This window comes from Populus trichocarpa, chromosome 18, assembly GCF_000002775.5.
Source record: "Populus trichocarpa isolate Nisqually-1 chromosome 18, P.trichocarpa_v4.1, whole genome shotgun sequence".
Classification (NCBI taxonomy): Eukaryota; Viridiplantae; Streptophyta; class Magnoliopsida; order Malpighiales; family Salicaceae; genus Populus; species Populus trichocarpa.
In genome coordinates this window covers 15,241,107-15,265,966 of record NC_037302.2, presented here as the reverse complement: position 1 = coordinate 15,265,966, position 24,860 = coordinate 15,241,107, and the positions used below count along the sequence as shown (strand labels likewise).

The window sequence follows — 24,860 nt, the reverse complement described above, 5'->3', positions numbered from 1 at the left end:
AAGATCAAATGTAGGGCCAGGTAATGTGTTTTGATTCTTCAAATATTAGGAAAGTCATATATGATTTTTTCTAACCTTTCCATGACTAGTTATTAATGTAATTATTATCTCTTTATCAATAATATTTTGATTTAGATATTTGAGCAAGGATTATGTCTACTCTATTAAATCATATTTGTCCTCAACACCATAATCATTAAAATTTTAAGATTTGTAACCCTTATTAAATCAAATCTAATTCTACCTTGTGTGTGGATTTCACAATCAAAACTAACATTTTTTTTAATTCACTTAGGGTAATGAATAATCTCTTGATCACTTAAATATCTTCATATAGTTTATGTTATACTTAATATTTGTTCATTTGTTACACTTAATTAAGGAAAATTGTGGTCAAATCATAACATAATATTCTTTATATAATATAATTTAGTTATTCAAGTTTAAAGATCACTTACATAATTGTAATGCGGATATTTCTATAAATACATGTAATCTCTTCATATAGAATGCTTTATGAATTAGTTTGATATACTTGTTATTCAAGAAACACTTACATAGTAGTCCTGGTTATCCCTCATAGTTCAACTTATAAAAACAATTATTTTTTTTTTTATAAAAAAATGAACATAATATGAATTGATTTTAATTGTCTAATTAATATTCAGTCTTAAACAAACATTGATCAATAATATTTAAAAACAATACTTAGTTTTAACTAGATATTTAGATACATAAAGGCTCGGAAATTATATAAAACAAACCAAGACTGAAGTCTAACTCTCTAAAATTTTAAGAAATTAAAATGCTATAAAAATACAAAAGTGTATATATTTGGATAGATATTAAAATAAAATAGTTTAGATATTAAATAAATCAGTAGTATTAATTGTTGATTTTGTGTTATTAAATTTTTTTTTAAATTATTAATTAGATTTATTAAAATTAAATTATGAATCACATAGAATTTTTTTTTAATTGAAACCCTTTTATTAAATCAAATTTTAGAATCATATAATAACAACTATTAATTTAGACTATAGGTTTTTGTATGAAAATTGAGGTTGAATTTAAATAGGAATTTTTTAACTTATATTTAATGAATGTCAATTTAGTCTTTGGAAGTTAAGAATAAATTTAGTATATTTTGAGATGAGTTTTTTCTCCGAAGTTTTTTGTACTAAAATTAAGGTTATTTTCTTTTAAAAAAACACTGAATGTTTGATCATTTATTTGCTGAAGTCCAATTTGGAAAAGTAATTAAAATTTCTATTAACTGTGGCTAAAACAAATAATATGCAAAAACGTGTTTTTTTTTTTTTTTTTGTCTAAGGTGCCAGTTTTTTATTTTATTTTGTTGTAAGCAAAATAAAATAAATATCACATATATAAGAAATTCATAAAAATTCACCAATAACTTTATTAAAACGAATTACAATAGTAAAAATATTTTAGTGTGTGTCTGTATATATTGGAATAATTTTGGTTTGGAATTATTTATATTCCTACTATGTCTTTCATTAAAACAATTGAAAGAAGTATCTTAACGTGTGACAAAAAATACAAGAGAGAGACGTTAAATCTTTTGTTGCACAGTGTATCTTTATTTCACTGTGCAACAACTTTATTTTTAAAAAACCATATAATCTTCTCTGATCTGTGCTTTCTCTTCTTCTTCGGTGTTTTGTTTTTTTTTTTAAAGAATCTTTGAAGTAAAAAAACAAGTCAGAGAAATTAATTTTATTGAGAAACTTTGGAGTTAGGATCGTCAGTTTTTAGTTTCCAAATATAAATCAATTTGTCTTCCTCAGTTTTTATAACCCATGCCTTATGGAGTTCATGCAAAATTGACCCTAAACCTTGAATTCATTGTTTTTTCTTTTCTCTTTTCTACAGAGCCACTGATCAAAATGATGCCACCGAATGATGAAGTTCGGGATTACTTTTGGAGATATGTTGAAAGGGTGGCTGAAGGTAAAAGGAAGTGTACGTTTTGTGGGAAATTATTTGCCGAAGGTACTAGCATTACGAGGATCAAATGGCATTTATCAAGAGTGGAAGGGCATGGTGTTACAACTTGTAAACTTGTTACTCCAGAAGTTCAAGATGCAGCCCGTGAAGCAGTTGATGGCTTAAGCAATAACGAGGTCGCTAATGCAATTTCAGATTCTTCACAAGAACAGAACAATGTAATCAGTAATCAAGCTGATGAGCCTCGGGGAGATTCATCCCAACCAATTGATGCAATTATGAACTATGCGCAGAACATAGTTGGAGTGAGGACAGAACCAGCGGTTCAATTGTTGGTACAAAGCAATGCGGAGGCTGACAATTTGGCAAGGGATGATGGAAGAGTACAGGTGAGAGTTCAAGACATGGAACAAGGTGTGGAGGAAGAGATAATTTCTTCGCATCTAGAAGCGGCAAATGGAATTGAAAACACCGGTGAAGGATCTATCCAGCATGTTGACAGAAATGCACAAGAGAATACTGGAGAAGCAACACAAGATCTAGTGCATCACATAGATGGTAGATCATGGTCTGAGATACAGGCAATCTCTAGTTATCTATTCCAGAACACAAGTGAGACTAGAGGAGATCTATTACCCACTAGCTCTACAATGCCAGTGGGTCAAGAATTTAAAGTCATTAAGGAAAGCATATGTTCTTCGTTAATGGATGATGAATTCTCCGTCATTGGCATTTATGGGATGGCGGGAGTTGGTAAAACAGAATTGCTGAAACATGTCCACAATGAGCTTCTACAAAGATCAGACATTCCTCATTGTCTTTACTGGGTGACCGTGAATCATGATTCCAGCATTAATAGATTGCAGAAGCTTATTGCTGCACATATTGGTTTAGATCTTTCAAGTGAAGATGATGATGTGTGTACAGCTGCTAAATTGTCAAAAAAACTAATTCAGAAAAAAACGTGGATTCTCATTTTAGATAATCTGTGCGACATTTTTGAGCCAGAGACAGTGGGAATTCCTGTCTCACTTCAAGGATGCAAGCTGATTGTTTCATCTCAATCAAAAGAGGTTTGTGAAGGGATGACTAGCAGAAACATCCGAGTGAATCCTCTTTCTAATGGAGAAGCTTGGGATTTGTTGAAGCAGCAACGTCGACAAGGCATCCCGTTTTCTCCTCCAGATGCGGAACAAATTGCGAGAGATACCACCAATGAGTGTGATGGTTTGCCGCTAGGAGTTATATCACTGGCTAGATCCACGAGGGGTTTCCGTTACAAACGCCAATGGAGGAATACTTTACAGAACCTGAGACATTCAAGAGATGGGCTAGATCACATGGAAAAGGCATTGCAGACATTGAGAGAAAGCTATACCCACCTACTAAGGTTTGATAGGCAACAATGTTTCTTGTATTGTGCATTATTTCCTGGAGGCTTCAAGATCCCTAAAGAGGATTTGATAGCTTATTTGATTGATGAGGGAGTGATAGAAAAGCGGGAGAGTAGGGAGGATGAATTTGACGAAGGCCATTCACTGCTTGATAGACTTGAAGATTTCTGCTTATTGGAAAGTGTTGATGGTGGTTGTGCTGTCAAGATGCCTAGCTTGCTCAGGATAATGGCCATCAGAATACTTCAGAAGGACTATCAAGCCATGGTTAGAGCAGGTGTACAATTAGAAGAAGTGATGGATGCAAAAGATTGGAAGGAGAATCTTGCGAGAGTTTCACTAATAGAAAACCAAATTAAAGAAATTCCTTCCGGACATTCACCAAGGTGTCCCAGGCTGTCAACTCTATTGCTACACTATAATATAGAGTTGAGATTGATTGGAGATGCATTTTTCGAGCAATTGCATGAGCTCAAGATCCTCGATCTGTCTTATACAGATATTTTAATAATGCCTGATGCTGTCTCTAATTTGGTGAGGCTCACTGCATTGTTGCTTATTGGTTGTAATAAGTTAAGACATGTACCATCGTTAGAAAAGCTCAGGGAAATGAGGAGGTTGGATCTTTATCGCACTGCACTTGAAAATATTCCTCAAGGTTTGGAATGTCTATCCGAACTGAGGTATCTTAGAATGAATAACTGTGGTGAAAAGGAATTTCCTAGTGGGATATTACCTAATCTATCTCGCTTGCAAGTCTTTATACTTGGATGGGGACAATATGCTCCGATGACAGTTAAAGGAGAGGAAGTAGGATGCTTGAAGAAGTTGGAAGCTTTGGAATGCCATTTGAAAGGTCACTCTGACTTCGTGAAGTTTTTCAAATCTCAGGATAAGACCCAATCACTCAAAACTTACAAAATTTTTGTAGGACAGTTTGAGGAGAATGATGGTTACAATGTAAAAACGTGTTGCAGAAAATCAGCAGGGGGGTTCGGTAATTTGAGTGTAAACAAAGATGGAGATTTTCAGATCACTTTCCCAAATGATAATCAGGAACTAATCGTTCGGGAGTGCAGTAGCATGGAGAGCTTGGTTTCATCTTCTTGGTTCTGCTCTTCTCCACTACCACAGCCATCTCCATCTTATAATGGTATATTTTCTGGTCTTAAAGAGTTCTATTGTTTTGGATGTACAAGTATGAAGAAATTGTTCCCTCTTGTCTTCCTGGAAAACCTAGAAGTGATTGAAGTTAGTAATTGTGAGAAAATGGAGGAGATTATAGAAACAAGATCAAATGATGAGGGGCTGAAGGGTGAAGAAAGCAGCGGCAGCAGAATTCTGAAACTCGAACTTCTGAAGTTAAAAATTCTGAAATTGATTGAATTACCAAAATTGAAAAGCATTTGTAATGCCAAACTGATTTGCCATTCTCTCAAAGTAATTCACATAAGAAATTGCCAGGAGCTAAAGAGGATGCCAATTTGTCTTCCGTTGTATGAAAGTGACCAGCCATCTACTCGTCTTTCTCTTCATGAAATCATAGCATACCCAAAAGAATGGTGGGATTCAGTATTGGAGTGGGAGCATCCTTACGCTAAGAATGTCCTTGGTCTCTTTGTAAAGTTTCAGTAGGAGACGACTGCTTTTAATGAATTACGTAAGCATTATGCTAATTCCTCTCATCTCAATCCCCTTTAATTTAATTTTAATCAATTAGCCTCAGCCATAAAATGATTGATTCCTCTATATATTTATTATTTATAGGAAAAAAAATTAATTTGTCTACTATATTCATGTGGAATTGAAAGACTCTTTTGTGTTTTTAAAGATGGGATTTTAAATGAGAATTTGATTGGCTTCAAAGTTTATGGGTTTTAATTACTTGGTGATCTTTTGTAGGCCGATGGTGAAGAAAGACCTCTTATTTAATAAGGATCGGAAGAAAGCATATTATGAATAAGTCTTGTGTTGTTTCAGTTCTGCCCTCTGTTCTGCTTCTAGTGATAGAGAGGCTGCTTTGTTGATCATGACTATCATGGGGGTTTCTGAGGCTTGTCATTCACCTGCTCTCATGCATAGAGATCTTAAGCCTTACAGCTTATTGTTTCATAGTGTACGTTGAGGAGGATGCTCCTCTTAAGGCCACAGATTTTGAACTCTCTGTAATATTCTACAACCATGTATGGTACCTTTAATGCTTGTTTTGGAATTTTTATTTTCATCTTGGATTCCATGTGTTCATTCACTGTGTTTCTTTCATTTGTCTCAGTGTTTGTTCAAAACCTTGTTGTCGTTATCTTTTGGAGGTAAAAGTTGGGAATGATTTCTGATAACTGAGATTTTACTGCTACAACAGATCATCACTAATATCTCTCTGCTCTCATGTCTGGCCATTTCATGAAATGCTTTTGAATTGACCGCCAATGCTGTTTCAGCTGTAGGATATCTGGATACATAGCCTGAAATTCCAATTACTTGCTTGTTTCAGGTATCAGATCCCCTTATTCAGAAATTTGGTCCTTTATTTTTGAAGTTTTTTCGTTGACCATTCAAAATCTATTGAATTTTGGAACCTGCATCATCTTATCTGATGAATACTTACTTATTCGAGACAGTTGAGTTCATCCTCTAAAGCTACCGACTTAGAAAGACAAATTGGTTTTTATCTTCTTTTTTTCCATCCCTTGTCAACACCAGAAACTGAAATGGGTATCTTCAAGCAGATTTTGCAAGGGAATTTAGAATTTGAGTCTGAGCCGTGGAATCACTTAGCTTTATGCTTTGTTTCTTGTCCAAGGAATGAAAAAAATATGAAATTGTTTTGGCATGGATAAAACAATGTTGCCGAGCATTTTCACTTGATGAAAGAATTGGCATGGTAAGTAAATGCAGAATCACATGTGAGATTTGATGTCATTGAAAAGAAAAAAAGTTGAAGGCTATGGGAACCGATTGACATTCCTAAAAGAACATGGTGGATTTTTTAATGATTTTATAATTAGAAAAAAAAAAAGGAGATTGAAAACCAACCTCTCCATCTAATTCATAAGAAACAGAAGATCAAAAATTGGATAGTCATCTAATTTCATACTGTGTGTAGCAATTTTATACCCTCTCCTTCACATTTGATGCACAAGGACGTTCTATGGAGGGGTTTTGAGCAGTCAGATGCAAATCTTTTGAAATTATACATTTATGGATTAGAGAATTGGAATAAAATTTTAAAAAATAAAAAATAAAATTTCATTGGAATTCAAAAATATTGAACAAAGACAATTGCAATAATAACATGTAAAAAAACAATGCGGGCTTCAATATTTTGTACTAGGAACTTTCTTGCAACTGGAAATATCATCAACCTAGAACAAGCCACCTGTCCATTTTGTGCATATAAATCAGAATCTGTTGATCACCTTCTTCCTCAATGTTAAGATTTTTGGAAACTTTGAAATCGATTTATGAATTGGTTAGGCTTAAAATGATGCACACCCAGAGCTATTGATCAAGCTGTCCTTCAATGGAGTGTTCTTGTTAAAGGAAAATTCCAGCGTCAATCGATCATCATGGTGTCCGATGGAATTTTATGGAGAATTTGGCTTACTAGAAATAAATTGATATTTGATGATGAGATGCCGGATTGAAATATAGTTTTTCATTTGATTCTTCATCATCTAGCTAGCTTTATAGTAGAAGACTGGGGATGGTAATTTGAAGTACTCAAGAACGAATTTATTTAGACAAATTATAAACACTTTGATCTTATTGGTCCTAAAATCAGATCCAAATATGAGCTTTCATAATCCAAAAACAAGGCTTATCAGTTTACTTCAATCAAACAAACTTGATGTCAATAAGGATTAAGGAACATGCAAAAATGGGAAATATAGAATCTGATATCTGGAAATGGTACAAATGTCCAAATAATCTCTAATACTCATTAAAGAACATGTATTGACTAGTGTTCTATGTTTTACAAAGGAAAAAGCATTGACTAGTGTTAAATGCTAAGATACTAGCAAGCTCGTTGACTAGTGTGAATGTTGAGATACTAGCAAGCAAATGGAGGTCGAGGCTAAAGTTTCACGAACAGTGCAAGATGTTTCAGCTGAGCCTGTTAAGAAAGTTGTGCGTGATAGTGTTGATAAAAATACAGTTGAAAAATAACATTACAGTATTGCAATAAAAATATAAAGAAGATAAATAAAAGCAGCAGTTAAAGTATAATTATGCTAATTTAATTAAATTTGCTTTGAATGGATTATCAAAAGCTTTGACAAAATCCACTAAAAGGAGTCATTAAAACAAAAAATGTACTGCCATTTTTTTTTCTAGTTCAAAGAAAATACCATTAAATTTTGAAATCACCACACATATATAATAAGAAAATGACACATCTAGAATTAAGTTTGTCATCAGCAAAATTTGTCCTGATTTCATCCTCTTCTTCTTCTTTAGCCCTGCAGATACAAATAAACATTGAATTAAAAATTGATTTTGAAATAATTTTCAAAAAATAGCAGTTGAGTAGTTGAAGATAACAACAAAATGAACGAAACTATAATATGAGTTGAGTTTATTCATTAAGCAATATAAATAAATAAGTTCTACTTGATCAATATAGAATCCTGTATCCAAATTCTACAACTTGATCATTGATTTTAATATAATCAAAGAGCACTATGATGAAACAAAATTAGTGGTTAAAAAAAAAAAAGAGGAGGATAAAAAGTAAGATTTGCCATAACTAGAGAGTACTCATCCAGTATTTGGATGGCCATGTCCCTAAGCAAGTCATGCATCTTGATAGCACTACCACCATCAATTCTTTCCAATAAGTTGACATTTTCTAGTCTATCAAGAATTGAGTGGCCTTTGTCGAGTGTTGCTTGCCTGTTTATCTCTTTAATTATCCCCTCCTCGATAAACGACTCTATCAACACCCCCCTTTCAATCTTATGATGTTCATCAAATAATGCACAATATACGAAACATTGTTGTGCTGAATTATCTAAACAATCATAACTCAATCTTAATATCTGGAACATCTGATCTTCCATGTGCCAAAAATTTGATTCTTTCAATCTCTTCAATGTAATCCTCCACTCATGTAGGTCATCCACTCCCTTCAAACTTTCTGCTAATGTAACAATTCCCAAAGGCAAACCAGCACATTCCCTTGCAACATCTACAGCAATTCGTTCCACTTCTGGAGAAAGTGGTTTGTCATGTCCAAGCTTCTCCGTGAACAAAGTCCAGGATTCTTCATCAGAAAGAGTATCCACTTTTATATTGTTTCGGCTATTCATCTGCCGACAAACCATTTCTGATCGAGTTGTCATAATGAGATTGGATCCTTTCAATGGGATAGGAATCCCCACTTCTTGTGGCTCAAAAGAGTTCCACAAATCATCTAAAATGAGAATCCATTTTTGTTTATTCGCTAGTTCTTTTGCTAACTTGACAACTCTAGACAGATCATCGTCTTTGCTTGAAAGATCTAAATTAAGATATTTAGTAATAAGATCTTGTAATTCTTCAATCTTGAAACCTTGAGGCACATTCACCCAGTAAACACTATGAGAAATATCTCGTCTTTCTAGAAGTTCATTGCGGATATGTTGCAGCATTGTCGTTTTACCAACTCCCCCCATTCCGTAAATGCCAATGGTTGAGACTTCATCATCCATTAACCAAGACCGTATCACCTTCATGTCTTGTTCAAATGCTCGACCCACTAGCTTTGTAGAGCTGGCACTTGTGCCGGGCTGCACTAATCTTCCACTACTGTTCTCCATTAATCTAGCTCGTTCTGTGGGAAGGAAAATAGGTTTAGGATCAGTTTAGCTTGAACTCCATAAAGCATGGATTATATAAACCAAGAAAGACCAATTGATTGAAACTATTAATGATCCTAATTCCAAAGATTCAAACAATAGTTCCATGTGAAAAACAAGATGGTAAGATAAAAAAAAAAAAAAAAAACAAGAAAAGAAAGTAGAATATACCTTCCAAGCAAGCAAGAACGATGTTGAACTCCAGATGAGATGATTCGATTCAATCAGAAAACGAAGCACAGATCATGAGAAAGGTTTGAGAAATTTGGTGAGGGAAATTGGGAAGAACTTCTTCTTGTTGAAGTTGGTAGCAAAGGGATTCTTAATTTTGGATACGCTTTGAATTTTTGATCAAGAGAAAGGGGAGGAGAGATAGGAATTAATAATGAGACTACGATATTTATATAGGAAGTTATTTATTTAAGGGAACTAATTAAAGCAGGAAGTTATTGTTTTGCTAACAATGACTTCCTGAATTGATTCTCGCTGGAGTTTCCTGTTATTTCTGGCCAAGTGATTTTCCTTGAAGTTTCGATCTTCATTAATTGTTATGGCTTTTTAATTAAAAAAGCCAGAACGTAGTTAACTTCGGTAAGAACGGAGGAAGACGGTGATCAAAGAATACCTTGCTCTGATACCAAGATAAAATTCTGTTCTGTGTTTTCTATATTATTCAGCACTTCTCAATGGTGGCTACATGATAAGTCTGACAAGCATGGTAATCCCGAAACTTAAGGATGGCTCCTATTATTAAGGAATATAACAAATAATATACTATTATATTCTGCACACGTAACAACCAGGAAAGAGATACAAAGGAAATAGACATCTAACAGAAGCTTACCTTTGTTTGGAATGCAAGACATTGTGATTCTGCTAGGATGTGTTTAACAAACTCTACTTTCACTCTGCATGGTCAAAGATTTCTTGCCTAAGTGCTGTCCAGACTTTGAAGCACCTGCTGTTCAACTTGATTGTTTAGAGCTGGGATGGACTTGTATATTCTGTCTTTTTTTTTTTTGTCAGTTCTGTATCACTCTGGCTGAGTGTTGATTGTAACCTCCTTCATGATCTTAATTATCACTGTGTTAATCATCATTTTGTTCATTTATCCTCTAAAAACGACAGTTATTTCTCTCTGATGAAGCAACTTGTTGGGTTGAACTCAGCTCTGTATCTCCCAGTTGATTTAGTATCCAGCCTGCGGGAAATGAGATGTAATCTACGAGTAAAAGAGAGAAGCATGATTTCTGAATGTTGAATTCTACTAGAGATTTTGTCCAGGATTATGCCTTACACAATCCAGATAACTGATGGATGAAATCGTCTGGATGGCCAAAACAGATCCATCAGCAAAACTCATGAAGTCATCGGTGAAGGATAAACGAGGCAATGAGATATTTTTGCATCTAGAATGAAAAGGGAGTAACCCTTTGAATATCGGCGTTGTTAATCATACACGAAAGGACCTCCATAGCGATCACAAATAAGCATGGAGACAATATTTTAAAAAATATATTTTATATGTAATGTCTTTTAATGGTGGTCATGTGGAGGAAATGGTGATGAAATAGTTGCAGTGATTGTGAAAGATAAGATGCAGAGGAAGAGGTGGTGGGGAGAAGGAAATTGTGGTAGCAAGACAACAATGCAAAAGGAGATGATGGTTGAAATAATTTTAAAATATTATAAGTATATTATTGCTCATAAAATATTTTGTTGATTAATTTTCCTATTATAAAATATTCTACGAAACAGGAAAATATTTTCAGAAAACAAATATGGTAAAATGTTTATGCTCTTATATGAATGCAATTGTTCTTCTGTATTTTTCTAATTGCCAATTGATTTGTGATTTTAAAACTGTTTTCACTACAAATAATAATGCATTTTCTTCATTGCAAATGGTACAGAAGCTAAGCAACAAATTATCCATTCAAACTTTATACAAGTTCAGCACAATAAAGTTATATTACTCAGCAAAGCTACACCTATCAAGCGTCAAAATTAGTTGCCTAAGTCTATACAGCATCTTCACAGACTGGGAGAGTGAGCCAATACAGCATCTTCACAGACTCACCATTGATCCCATTTGTTTATGAAGTCATTCCACATTGCCCCCATAATCGATTCTCGTAATGAGAAAGCCATATGATCCTGAATGGAAGAAGCCAGCTGTATATCAGACTCGTCATCAATATCTGGCAATTCTGCCACATCCACTCCATCAACATTAGCAAACAACCAATCATCTTTCCCTCCGCGCCTGATGTAATTATGTAACACGCATGCAGCAATAACTATGTCCCTTTGGACATGAAATCCGTATTGAGGGGCCACTTTAAGAATAGGAAATCGTGTTTTCAGCACATCGAAAGACACCTGAATGGTGTTTCTAAGAGAAGAATGTCGGTGATTAAATAGTTCCTGTGGATTTCTGGGCAGCTGATTGGCACCTCTAAATTCATGAAGGTGATAGCGGACTCCTGGGTATGGAGCAATAATCCTTCCAGATTTGAGTATCCTGTGTCAACAATGTAGTATTTTCCTGTCAAAGAACGGAGTGGGTAAGCAACCCAAGAAAAATGCTAGAGAAAATAGAAGTTCCAAGTTTGAAAGAGAGGGCTTGTTTGTGCGCGAATGCAATTATAGATAACATGGTTTGTGCTGACAAATTATACATGGAATACAGAGAGACCTCAATTCTGGGTAAAGCTACAAACTACTGCAAGTCTGTGTGTTATGTGAGCATGTGCGAGAGAGAGTGAGTGTGTAAGAGAGGGAGAGAGGGAGGGAGGGAAACCTTCAGGTATGATAGGGAAATTCTGATCTGGATCATCAAGGACTGCTCTTAACACACGAGAATCTGCAGCAGAGCCTTCCCAACCCGGATAAATAAATATGAACTGCAAGTCAAATGTACAAGCAGCCAAAACATTTTGTGATAAAACACCTTTCTTATTACGAAATCGAGATTGGTCCTTGGCTGGAAGATGTGCAGGAACATGCATACCATCTATGACACCAATACAATCCTGAACAAAAAGAAATCAAGTAAGTGGCATAAAAACAATGCATCACAAAAGATATAGAATAGTTTTGCAGAGATATACCTTGAAATATGGATAGAATCTATTACTGGACAGAATTTCTGGAGGCGTGGCGATAGGTGGTGGCTGTAGAAACTCACGTGAAAGTGACTTGATTGCCTTCAACACATTATTGAAATGCCGGCTTATGGTTTCACCTGAATGCTGGAACCTTTCCTGGATAACTCTGTTACGCTCGTTATGACCAATAATGTTCAAGAAAATTGCCAGCTGCTCCTCTATCATAACACCTGCAGTATCACGAAGCATGCCTCTTTGTCTGAGAATGCCACATAGATTGTGGAAAACATGTTTATCCATCCGAAACATTTCCCGGCATCCATCATCAGGGCCATCCAGCACTTCAGACATAAAACTACTTCCATAAGGCGACGAACTATGTCGAGGTTGCCGAGTTATACTGTTATAGTAGTAATAGCCGGCAGCGGCCGCAACTAATTCCATATTGTCCAATTCTAAGTCGAAGTCTTCCATACTAGCCAAAGTATCTGTAGAAATTGGATTAAAAGGGAGATATACAACACAATGCAAGAGGTTAAATATATAGATAAATAAAAGTAATTTCTCTTGAATGTATTTCTACTTTACTTATTGACCTTCAAAGACAAGCAAGCAGCCCTAGAGACCACATCATGCGGCCAAATTAACCAAACGGCGTAAATTTACAGTTATCTATCATTTAAGAAAATTAAACCGACAAAAGGGCCATCAATCATGAAGTCGAACTAGTTTTGTATCGGGTTTCTTCAGAGTACTTTGTTCGTACATAGCACAACCATAATTAGTAACCAAGGAAAATACAAAATAAAAAGTGGTCAATCAAACCTAATTCAACTAGGGGTAGCACTACACTTTCCCTGCAACCATGGCAACCTTTTCTCACTCTTTAGAGCGATAAATATCTCCCTGGCAATGGGTTTCTCAAATAAATCCAAGGCAAGAAAGTAAATTTGTTGATCAACACCTTGCATCTCATCCAATACTTTGATGCATTTGCTGATAGAAAATTGATCCTCATTCTTCATAATAGCAGCCGCCCTCATTTTGGAAGCAGCAGCAATTTCCAGCATAGCATCCACAATGGCATCACCGGTTGCCTTACGACTCCTCTTCCCACGACCAGAACCTCCTGGCGTCACAAATTGACGCTTGTTGTGTCCATCCAACATGGTGACATCATCTCCAGAGCCCGACGAACCATCCTCATCCACATAAGCCATAATCACTAGGATGAACAAATACCTCCCTTTTAATCTCAGTCAACACAAAATCAACAATTGCTCAAATTCCCTCAAAAAATCCAGAAAATAAATATATACGAAATTTTATCTAACAAGGTTCAGCAAATTAAGAAGTAACCAAACAGTGCAAAGTACAAAAAGGGATCACACCTTTTTTTTCTCATTTTTATTCTATTTCACTAATTCCATCCAATCAAACAATGATATTTGATAAAAGAAAATATTAGAGAACAAAAAAATAAAACACCCCTTAATTTTCCTATTTCTGTTACTGGGAAAATGTCAAAATCCTTACTTTCTACTCCTCTTCTAAGTAACCCAACAATGCATTAAAAAAATCACAAAAAATAAATAAAAACAAAGAACAAAACGAGTACTTCAGTCGGAGAGCATGAACTAAGCAATTTTACATCAAAGGGAAGGGAAAGAGCTCACCTTTACAGTGATTATGAGTATGTTTATGCATTTGATCGAGGAATCAGAAGGTGACAAGGCAATTTCAAGGGTTTACAGAAGGGTGACAAAGAGGGGGAAAACCCTTTTCTTCGAGGCCTACTCCAATTTAGAAGCCCAAGCCTTTCTATCAAGTGCAAAATATTTTGTTAGCCCAAGTTTGTATTTTTCCTACAAATTTTGTGAAAAAAATAATTTTAGAAATATTGTTTTGAAGAAATTGATATAATGAGGGCTACAATGGATTTGAAAAGTTTTTAAAAAATAAATTTAGATTTTATAAATATTTTATTTTCTTAACTAATTAAAATTAATTTTTAATTAAATATACTCAAAATGTTTAAGAGTAATACAAAAAATAATTCATAAATTATATTTAATAATATGATAAAAATAGATATATAAAAAGCTAGAAAACCGTGTTTAATTACATTTGTGCATTGTTTCTTTCACAATCTATTTGAGTCCTAATATTCCAAAAAAAAAAAAAAGGCATTCCCAAATACTAGTTTAATATTAGATTTTTTTTACTTTTATATTAAAAAACAATTATCTATTTTTAGTGTTTGACATCTTAACTAAGCTACTGTTTTTAGATACTTTTAAAACATTAAATTTTTTTATAATTTTTATATGCAAAAAAAAAAAAGAATTTTAAAAACAATATTTTCATATATTTTAAAACAAAAATTATTTTTTAAAATCACTCGAAAATAAAAAGTACTCTCAAACTAGCACTAAATTATTTTTGGGCCATCAAAATCCAAAAAACCAATAATTTCAAAGACTATCCTCTAAAATTTAGGGTTGGGACAAAATTCCCAATAAAGCCGTCCTAATTGAAACCAACTGCCTATACAAGTCCCTCACTCTTTTCTCTAAAATTCTAATCTCATCCTCTAATTTCCCACAACTTCTATCCAACTCCTCAACAGCCTCTCTTTGCCTTGTAGCTCCAATATGATTCTTCCTCCTCAGTTCCCCTACCAATGCCATTGTCTGTTGCAATTCTGAGAGCATGGCTGGGCTACGTTTTTCACCTTCTTGGTGATCGTTTTCCCTCTCCACTTGATTTTGCAGCTCTCTTAAAGAACGTGACCATGAAGAAGTGATTATTGGCTTATACTGAGATGTTATTAAGCTATGCTTTGATGATTTAGATGACAGAGCTAGTCCAAGAATTTGAAACACCATTGATGCCACATCCTTGGAACCTTTCAAGATCTCACCTAATTCTCCCATGTCCTGATTTTTGCTGAACCGTAGGGGGCTAGCTTTTTCTTACTCGATAATTTCTTCAAGCTGCTCCAACCTGATCTGGACTTGTGATTTTCATGTCTTCACTCATCCTTCTTTCCATAACATCGCATGTCTCTTCTAACATGTTTCTTGCACGAGCTGAAGTTATTGGACTGGGCTCACATTTTCCTTGATGAAGCAAATGTGAAACTACCTTTAATGACTTTACGAATTCTTGAATAACTTGTATTTTCTCCAGCACTTCATTGCATGAATCAAGCAATTTGATGCTGCCATCATCAAGATATTCCTCAATGGATTTTCGACTTGATTCTTGTCGATACAAGGCATCGCCAATATTGGTGCTTTTGAGTGACTCCAGTGCTATCTGGGTGTTGATTGATGCATCAAGGGCATGACTTAGCCAATGCTGATCAGAAACAGTTGGTGGTAAAAGGGTTCCTAACTCTGCCGTGTGTTGGTCAAATGGGGTTATGATAGGCAAAGGAGCGACTGCCGGAGAAGCTGATAACCTCGCCGGATCCCATGGAGAGGGTTCTAAAAATTGATAATGGTTTCATATTTCTTAATCTTTTTCAGGCTTCGTAGTGCTACAGTGCGGGTGGTGGCCTTTGTCCTCTATATACTGCTAATTGTTTGCATGTCTAATTTACACGTGTCAAATAATAAATAATTGCCCACTTTATGTCCTTTTCAATGATAAGCAATAATAACATGAAATGAAAGTGAGAGGTAACATGATAGAAAATTCGTGGAAGAGACGCAACCAGAAATGTCATGATAATAAATGTTAGGTTTATTTTTATATATTTTAAAATATTTTTAAAAAGTTTAAATTTTAAATTTTTTTATTTTTATTTTTATGTTTTCAGATCATTTTGAAGTGTTGATTAAAAATAATTTTTAAAAATAAATAAATAAATATTATTTAATATATTTTCAAATAAAAATATTTTAAAAATTAATAACTGTTACGATAATACTATCAAATACTCTCATAAAGAGATAATATATATGAAATCATTATTAGAATTAATTTTATAGATAAGATTTTGTATTAAAATAAATATTTGAAATGATACGAAGAACTTCATAATGAAATAGACACAAAGTCTATTGTTAATACTTTCATTTTTTAAATCAAAAAAAAAAAAGATTTAGCATAACTTAATTATAAGTTTATACAAGTTTTAATTTTAAAGTATTTATGTTAACGAGCTAACATAAACTATTTTTTAAATATTTTTTTAATAATTTAAATTTTTAAATTAAAATAATTTATTGATAGCAATAATAGCTCATTTACACAATTATTATTATTATTATTATATTCTTTTAACAGTGAAAGTGCATGATCCTAGTTTCTATATTGCATTTTTTATTTATTTTTAATAAATTATTCATGTACAAACTTTTATATTTATAGAAGATTATTTCTCCATATATTAATTTTTAAGATTTGATTTCAAATAATAAGGTGAATTGCAATTAAAACATCACATAACTAAACCTCCAGGATTAGACTGTGAATAAGATGGTTCTATTCCGATAAACTCCCACGAATTTTGACCCAATAATTGCAGTGATGATTGATATAATTATAACATGTCTTGGATACTGGTTCATCAAGAAACTTTTTAATAAATTTTAAATTAATAAGGAAATATGCTTTTCTATGACTTTATTTTGTCTCTCTCTCTTGTCACCGACTGCTAAAATTAAAGCCTTTTATTTATACGGATTATGATTTAAAGATAAGCTCAGCTAGTAGTGCTAGTGTATAGTTTAATACTATTAATTAAATTAAGGTAATTAAGGAAATAGAGATCTTTTCATTTTGTTTTTCTTTGTATTGTTTCTTCTATAATAACTCTTTTTATTAGTTGTGTAGTTATTTTCTAAATAACTAACAGCTAGTCTTCAATGATTAGAACAAAAGCAAGAAGAAGAAGAAGAAGAAGACGAAGAAGCAACTTGGATACAACAACGAAGATAGTGTGTACAATTATTAGAGGCATTACCCCAAAAATAAGAACAAGCGATATCATTGAGTGAGAATGATGGGATATTGTAACAAATATTTGACAAAACAATGCAATAAATAGAATGTCCAGCACCAAAGGTATATTTGTGTGGATTAGGTTGATCCAACATGCACTATTTAGAAATGTTTACATCATAGATATAAAAACCGGTAAGGGGTTAATTCAGATTTTATCTAGGTTGATTAAATTTTAAATCAACTTGGATTTTTTATCAAATTAGATTAGATTAATGTTTTTCAATCGAAACCAATTAAAATTTTAAATTAATCAGATACTGAATTAATATATCAAGTTTATAATTATGAAATGAACTTTAGAATAACGTGAAGGTGGGTAAGCTTGAAAGAAGGTGGATCTAGAACACGAAAAAAAAAATATATAGCAATGGAAATGAAAAGGCAAGATCTTCCTAAGATTAGTAGTTTGATTAATGCTTCAACATGGTTTTCTTGCACATGGCAAGCGCCCAATGCATGCATTTGCTGATGTTGCCTTCCTGTTTGCCACGTTCAAGGTATATCTGTTTGATAATATATATATATATATATATATATATATATACACACACACACACACTTGCTTTTCATAAAATTAGAAGCATGTAGGGTGAACATAGTTGGAGGAGCTGATGGGAAAAATGCCATTAGATTGAAACCTAGATGCTGATAAAGAATTGGAAGATACTAAGTTACACACTTCATAGTGGATTAATATTATTTTTAAAATGTTAAAAAATATAAAGTATAGAAAATATTTGAATTTAGTGATAATATCATATTTAAGCACTTTGAAGAATAATTATATATTTTAGTTGTCAGGAAAGAAAAAAAAAATACAAACAATGAATCACTGACGACAATCCAATAATAATTTGTTTATATACACTGTATCATGTTGAATAGAACACATATGCACATCTATTTAAATGATGAATGACTAGATTTTATCATCGAAAACATATTATATAACTTTTTAATAGTATAGATATCACCTACTCATTGGAATATATGAAATATATATCAATAACTTTTTGAATAAAAAAATAACATAAAAATACTAAAACTATCTCATGTTTCTTTTAATTATATATCATTAATCTATATCTAAAATTACAATGACAACCCCGAATTATTTAACTTTCTTTATAATATTTGAAAGGAGGGAATAAAAGAAAATGATGCATAATGGGTACATTAACCCCCCAACCGTACAGAAAAGTGTACATAATAATTGCTGATCTTTTATATATATATATATATATATATATATATGGGGGGAACTAAGCTAGTGCATGCATGTATGCTAATTAATTTATTAGCCGGCCAATTAAAGGCATTTTGCAAGACAATTAGAGAATATTTGATCGAAGTATAAGAATCTATTCAGAAACCAAAACGATGGGGGGAAAAAAAGACATTCTTATCGAAAAAACCAACTCTCTCATGGTATCATATAAACATAGAGTGAAAATCGCTACTGTGGAAGTGTTTGATGAGACAAATTGATGATCTATATAGCTCTTGTTGTTTAACCTATAATTTTTTATTTATCAAAAACTAAGTCAGTTTAGTTAATGTTTTTTTATAAATTATTTTTTAATCAACATTAAAGAAAAAAAAACCATTTATCTATTTCAATTACTAGACACATCAAACTTAAACCCTACAATCAACATAAATATTCTTGCCGAAGTGGATTAAGGGTCCGTTTGAGATTGTAATTACGGTTATTTTTAAAAATGTTTTTCCACTTTGAAATGAATCAAAATGATATTTTTTTATTTTTAAAAATTATTTTTAATATCAGTGCATCAAAATGATTTGGAAACACTAAAAAAAATTAATTTAAAGTAAAAAAAATTAATTTGTTTCAAAAATATTTTTAAAACTCAAAAAAAAAATAAACCTGGGAGTTCAAATAAAAAAAAAAAAAACCAGTGCAAAACCGAAATCTATTAGATTGGCAACTTGAAGCGATAGAAGGGGCATGTCAAATTCCTCTCAAGCCACTGTATAATGCAAGTCTTATGGAGCTTATGAGAGCAAGGCAAGCCAGCAACCACAGTGCCGACTGCCGACTGCCATGCATGTTTTCCATTCATCATGGTGATGATCTCCATCATGTATTGTCACCTCCTCCATTGAAACTAATAGCTTGGCTCTCTTGCTTCCTCCTTGAATACCTCTGCACACTCCCTCAGCTTTTGGCTTACCAACGACACCGTATTCAAAAATCCCTCACTAGAAGACATTCTTATGATCTTGTAATAACGCTATATTATATGCTTTCTGGAAAGAAAACTACTCTATGATTTCTTGATTAATTGAATAATTAATATTAAAGCTCTTCTCTATTTATCTATTTATATGGCATTCCTAATCCTAGTTGGAATTGGATTAAATTAAATTAGCGAAGCAAATCTCCTGTGAAAATAATATGGCATTCTTTCTAATCAATGTTTTCAAAATAATATATTTCTTCTAATTTATACAGAAAGAAAATTAATTTCTTGGTGATAATTAATCTTTTTTTCAAAAATTTCTTCTACGAAAAAAATAGGAGCAGGAGTTCAGATACTTCAGCAATCCTTCATGTGGACCGTGGGCCTCTCCCTTGGGCTTTCACTTTGCTTAGGTAGCTTGTCCTAGAACCTGAATAGTTTAGTTCTTGGGGGTTACTCGGCCCTTAGCCCTTTATTACCCAGAAAAGGAAGAGAATCTGTTAAAATATGATACGATTTATTTTTAGTACTTTTTTTTAAAAAAAAATCACAAATACATTCACTTGAACATACAAGATCTGTTTATGATACTATATAATTCTCATTCTCTAAAAATTAAAAATAAATAATGAAAAAAATACAAGTTGATTCATTCATACAAACTTTAATTATGCACTGCAAAACATAGGATTAAGTAATTCATTTAGTAATTAAAAAGATAAGGTTATTTATTTATTTATTCATTATTATCATTATTTTCAGGCTCAAATTTTGAAACCAATTGTAAAAAAAAAAAATTCTATCAATTAAATTTCTTCATGTATTATTTTTACATGAAAGAATAAAATAAAATAGAAATAAATAATTGAAAAATAAATAAACCTTCATATATTTTTTTGCTAGTAAAAAATTGACACACATGATGAAATATTTAGGATATCTTGTCATAAATAAAAATTAACCACTAAATAATAACACGTGACATTGAAAAAGAACCTAAGAACCTCTACAAATTTATATTCATGAATAAAAAGTTTTCTTTTAAATAATAAAAAATAATAATTATTGAAGATAAAAAATTTATCTTTGAGCAAAGAAGCTCTATCAAAATCTCTCAAGTCTTCTTCATATGCATTTAAAGCCTACAATTAAAATCTTTCAACCTTCCTTCATCTATACTTGAAGTCTATAAAAAATAAAGTTCTGTTGGATCAAGTCTAAAAACCCCGTAAGAATTTTTTAACAACACTTTAAAAGCAAATCAAATGTACTTTTTAAAGCATTAAATCATAATATCTTACTCTGTAATTCATATCTAAATTTGTGTGTTCTTACAAAACATAAATTTTGGTTTGATTTATAAATAAATAAAGTCACCACATATGAAATTTAAGAAAAAAATCAATGATTGTTTTATTTTTTTGTAAGAATATTTTACATAAAAAATTATACATACTCACATATTTAATAAAATTAAATATTCATACAAGTGTGTATTTAATTTTGGGTGTTTAAAATTATATCTACCAAAAAGATAAAATTTAAATTTCTTTAAAAACCAAACAAATATGAAAATATATTTTAAATTTAAAATCTAATTTAAAATTTTTAAATCATAAAATCAAAATTTTATTTGTCTAATTTGTTTTCTTCAGTTTTCTATTCAAGAAAAGGAGAAGATACTGTTGATTGATTTCTTAATTAATTAAAATTAGAAATATCACACAAGAGATTGCAAGGTGATGTGAATTGGAATTAATAGGGAGACATTATGTATATCTTGATATATTTCTCAATTGTTTTAATCTATTTTCTTATCAGGATGAGAGTATCTAACACAAAACAGCAATAAATTAATTAGTAAGTAAAAAAATATAAAAATAGATCTAAAATATAGATAGGTTTAATTTAATAAAGGAAAATTGGTCAGATAAATATCCCGAGTAATTAAATTTAAACAAAAAAAGGAAAATAATAATTGTGATATATGAGAGAGGTCCGCCGACAAGTGATAGGTTGACCTTTCCTTGGTGTCTCTGCCTGCTCCTCAGACACACAAATAAAAATGACTTGATTATAAAAACATAGTCCCTGTAGTTTATTATAAATATCTAGTTAGTCCTTATGAGTTCAAAACTATATATTTGATCCTTATTATTGTGCTTCCTATCCTTTTCTTCCATTTCATTTTTTCTAATTTTAAAAATAGAAAAAAATGAAAAAAAAAAACAAGTAAATAATATGAAAATTTGTAAGAGAAAAGAAGGTTTTTTTTTTTTAAAAAAAAAACAAAAGGTGTGTTTGATTAATTTTATAGAAAAGAAAAGACATATACAGAAGGAATTTAAACATGCTTAATCGAAGAGATATAAATCAAAACATAAAATAAATATGTATTTAAAATAGTTTTGAAATGAATTCTTTTTTAAATAAAAATTATATAAGACATGTCTCCTTTATCTCCGCGGTCTGTTTTTCTTTTTCTTTTTTATCTTAAGATATTAACCATGTACTATTTAAATATTAAGTGAGTGTTTAATATTGTGATATAATATATTTTTAAAACTGTTTTTGCTTAAAAATATATCAAATAGTTTTTATTTTAATTTTTGATATCAACACATTAAAACATATTTTTAAAAAGTATTCAGAACTAGAAGCTACTACCACACTTCTAAGAGTTTGTTTTGTATTGCGGTAACAATTACTTTTTAAAGTGTTTTTTGCTTGAAAATGTATGAAAATGATATTTTTTTATTTTTTAAATTTTATTTTCAATAACATATCAAAAAAATATAAAAACATAAAAAAAATAATTTTAAACAAATAATTTTTTTTTCAAAAAAGCTTTTAAAATAAAAAAACAAAGGTTAAATACTCTTTAAAATTAAACTTGATTTACATTAGTCAAGGATTATTAAGTAATTATAAAAACTAAAGGGACTGTTTAATTTTTTAAGACTAAAGAAACTAATTTATAATTTACTCAATAAAAAATTATTATTTGAGCCGTCTCTCTTTTCCTCTTCCTTCCTCACAAAAAACACCTCCTCCTCTCCCTGTCTCAGAAAACCCCCAAGACGAAGACCCAGATTTATGGATATTATGATAATCACAAGCAGCAGCAGCACAAGGGTTTCTTTGGATTTGACTGTTACATCAATAAATTTGGATTCTTTTTCTATTTCTTCACCATTTTTTTCACCCTTTGATTGCTTGACCTTCTTTAACAACCTTCCTGGATAGCCAATTTTTCTTCCTTTTTTCATATTTCTGATACCCCATAAGGAAAAACGAGGTACTTTCATCGCTTTTGGTTTGTTCTTGATTAAAAACTTGTTAATTTATGAATACATATACAAGCAATTCTACTTCTTTTATGAATAATAAATCAAGGAGAGTCAAGTCCTCTGGGTGGGGCTGCCTTGACTTGAAACAGAGGCAGAAAGATGGTGAAGTTGATGATGGTAAGGATCCTTTCCAGCTATTGGGGACCTGCCAGTTACTGGGGGTTTGAGGAGGAAGGATGATGATGTTGGTGGTTATCTTCAAAGTCTTTCTCTTCTGTGCTCCAACCTCCTGCTTCTGCTGGTTTTCCTGCTTTAAAGACAGAATGTTAATAATTTGACCGCCAAAGTTGCTGATTTTCTGCTGGTTATAGGGTTTCCGATAAGGTTATTGAGGAGAAGAATGGTGGGAGTGTTTTATTGGATTTGCAGAGGCTGAAAGAGATTCATGGCTGGGCTGATTTTAGCTTGATTGAGGATGTCATGGTCAGTGTGGATAATGATGCTGAAAAGGCTTGTGTTTTGTTGAATGGGATGGTTTCTAATGCTGACTTTGACGAGGATGAGGGAGCAAAATTTAACTCTGGTTTTAATAAAAGTCTTGCTGATGATATTGCTGATTTGAGCTCGACTCTTGAGGATGCTCTAAAAGATAATGATCATAACAATGATAATAACAGCATAGAATTGAGGGAGGATGTAGGTGTTTCCTCTTCAGTTGATGCTGCTGCGAACATGAAACTGATCTTGGGGCACTTGAAGTCTATACCTGTTGAGCCTGAATGGGAAGAGGATGATGTTTACTTGAGTCATCGAAAGAATGCTTTGAGAATGATGAGGTAAGTGTTTGCAATCCCTCTGCGTGTTCCTGAGTAGGATGATATACTTCTTTTTAAATGAATTTCATTGAATGCCTTGTTAGGCACTACTAGGCTGTAGGTATCAAACAGCGTAGTTATATACTTGTCAATTGAAGACAACCGAGCTAGAAACCTATGGGGCTGTGTAGCTCGACTTTATGTTGTCTGGGTTACATCACCTTATTCTCTTCATCATTTAAGTGCCCATATATTACCTCGTTATTGTTCCCATGATTATGATTTAAGATTCATAAAAGTAAAGCATTTATCTTGAAATGCTTTGGTTTGGGAGGAGTTGCTTTTGTTATGATGATGTATTGAACTTTAAGAATGGCAACACCCTGAAAGTCTCAAATTTTTTATTGAAAGGATGTCATGTTTGTAATTAAAGGATGTCTCGTTGTCAAAAGTCACATAGGAAAAGGGGGAGGGAGATACGGTTTCCACTTTGATAGCTATTTGTAAGCTGTGTCAAAATACTGGAATTATAGAGATAGAGTTTCTGGTATTTTGAAGGTATGATGAGCATTTGTTTTGAAGCTATGCCATCTCTTATTATATTGAATTATACTAATACGTGAAAACATTCCTTTTATCTGTTGGCATGTTCTTGGTCTTTATAATGTTTTAGAAACTCATGGTCTGGAATTGCCTATGATAAGTATGTATTATTTGATTTATTAAGGCACATTAGATTTTAGGAATTCTCAAAACCTTCCATTGAACAGGTTAGCATCTCAACATTCCAGGGCTGCACTAATGCCTTTTTAAGAAGGGATCATTTTTCTGCTCAGCAGCACTCATTGAGGGCTCGAGAGAAATGGTCGGCTGCTGAACAACTCAATGCTAAGGCAGCCAAGGAAATTTTAAGCATACGAATAGTGACAATGATCCATGGAAATTAGACTTGCACGGTCTTCATGCAGCAGAGGCTGGTCAAGCCTTGCAAGAACACCTGCTAAAAATCGAGACCCTGGTTCCAAACAATAGGTCAATTTCTCCATGTAGAATAAAGACAAAGAATGGGATTTTACATTCTTCACCATTTGATGCCTTTAGTACTGTAGATGCAGAGAAACTTGGATAAGCAGCAGGCAACATTTAGACAGAGGCCAACATCGTTACAAGTCATAACAGGTATATCACTTACCTCACTGAATATTAATGGATGTTTCTGTTCA

At 32.3% G+C, this 24,860-nt stretch overlaps 3 protein-coding genes and 1 pseudogene across 4 annotated transcripts in view; 2 read left to right on the top strand and 2 right to left on the bottom strand.

The window, feature by feature from the left end:
* Nucleotides 1-5,609, top strand: part of LOC127904737 (probable disease resistance protein At4g27220) — a 45,502-nt gene extending 39,893 nt beyond the window's left edge. Inside the window, exons 4-5 of the mRNA XM_052449257.1 lie at nucleotides 1,897-5,025; nucleotides 5,268-5,609. Coding sequence (XP_052305217.1) covers nucleotides 1,911-5,000 — 3,090 coding nt within the window. The 5' untranslated portion in view covers nucleotides 1,897-1,910 and the 3' untranslated portion in view covers nucleotides 5,001-5,025; nucleotides 5,268-5,609. The remainder of the gene's footprint in view (nucleotides 1-1,896; nucleotides 5,026-5,267) is intronic.
* A 1,590-nt stretch (nucleotides 5,610-7,199) lies between these two features.
* On the bottom strand, nucleotides 7,200-9,163 carry LOC7487145 (probable disease resistance protein At5g43730). The gene is made up of 3 exons (XM_002325685.3): nucleotides 8,124-9,163; nucleotides 7,759-7,825; nucleotides 7,200-7,265 (listed from the first exon to the last, which is right to left on the bottom strand). Exons 1-3 carry the CDS (start codon nucleotides 9,161-9,163, stop codon nucleotides 7,200-7,202), a joined length of 1,173 nt encoding a protein of 390 aa, XP_002325721.3.
* A 1,905-nt stretch (nucleotides 9,164-11,068) lies between these two features.
* LOC112325474 (uncharacterized) lies at nucleotides 11,069-14,153 on the bottom strand. Of its 2 annotated transcripts, none has more exons than XM_052449280.1 (5): nucleotides 13,989-14,153; nucleotides 13,277-13,537; nucleotides 12,316-12,800; nucleotides 12,006-12,237; nucleotides 11,069-11,750 (listed from the first exon to the last, which is right to left on the bottom strand). In XM_052449280.1, exons 1-5 carry the CDS (start codon nucleotides 14,017-14,019, stop codon nucleotides 11,566-11,568), a joined length of 1,194 nt encoding a protein of 397 aa, XP_052305240.1. In that variant the 5' UTR covers nucleotides 14,020-14,153; the 3' UTR covers nucleotides 11,069-11,565. The 2 variants fall into 2 exon arrangements, with proteins under 2 accessions (XP_052305240.1, XP_052305239.1); XM_052449279.1 differs by having other exon boundaries at nucleotides 13,277-13,558; nucleotides 13,989-14,134.
* A 9,029-nt stretch (nucleotides 14,154-23,182) lies between these two features.
* The window catches only part of LOC127904687 (uncharacterized), a 17,877-nt pseudogene continuing 16,199 nt past the window's right edge, over nucleotides 23,183-24,860 (top strand).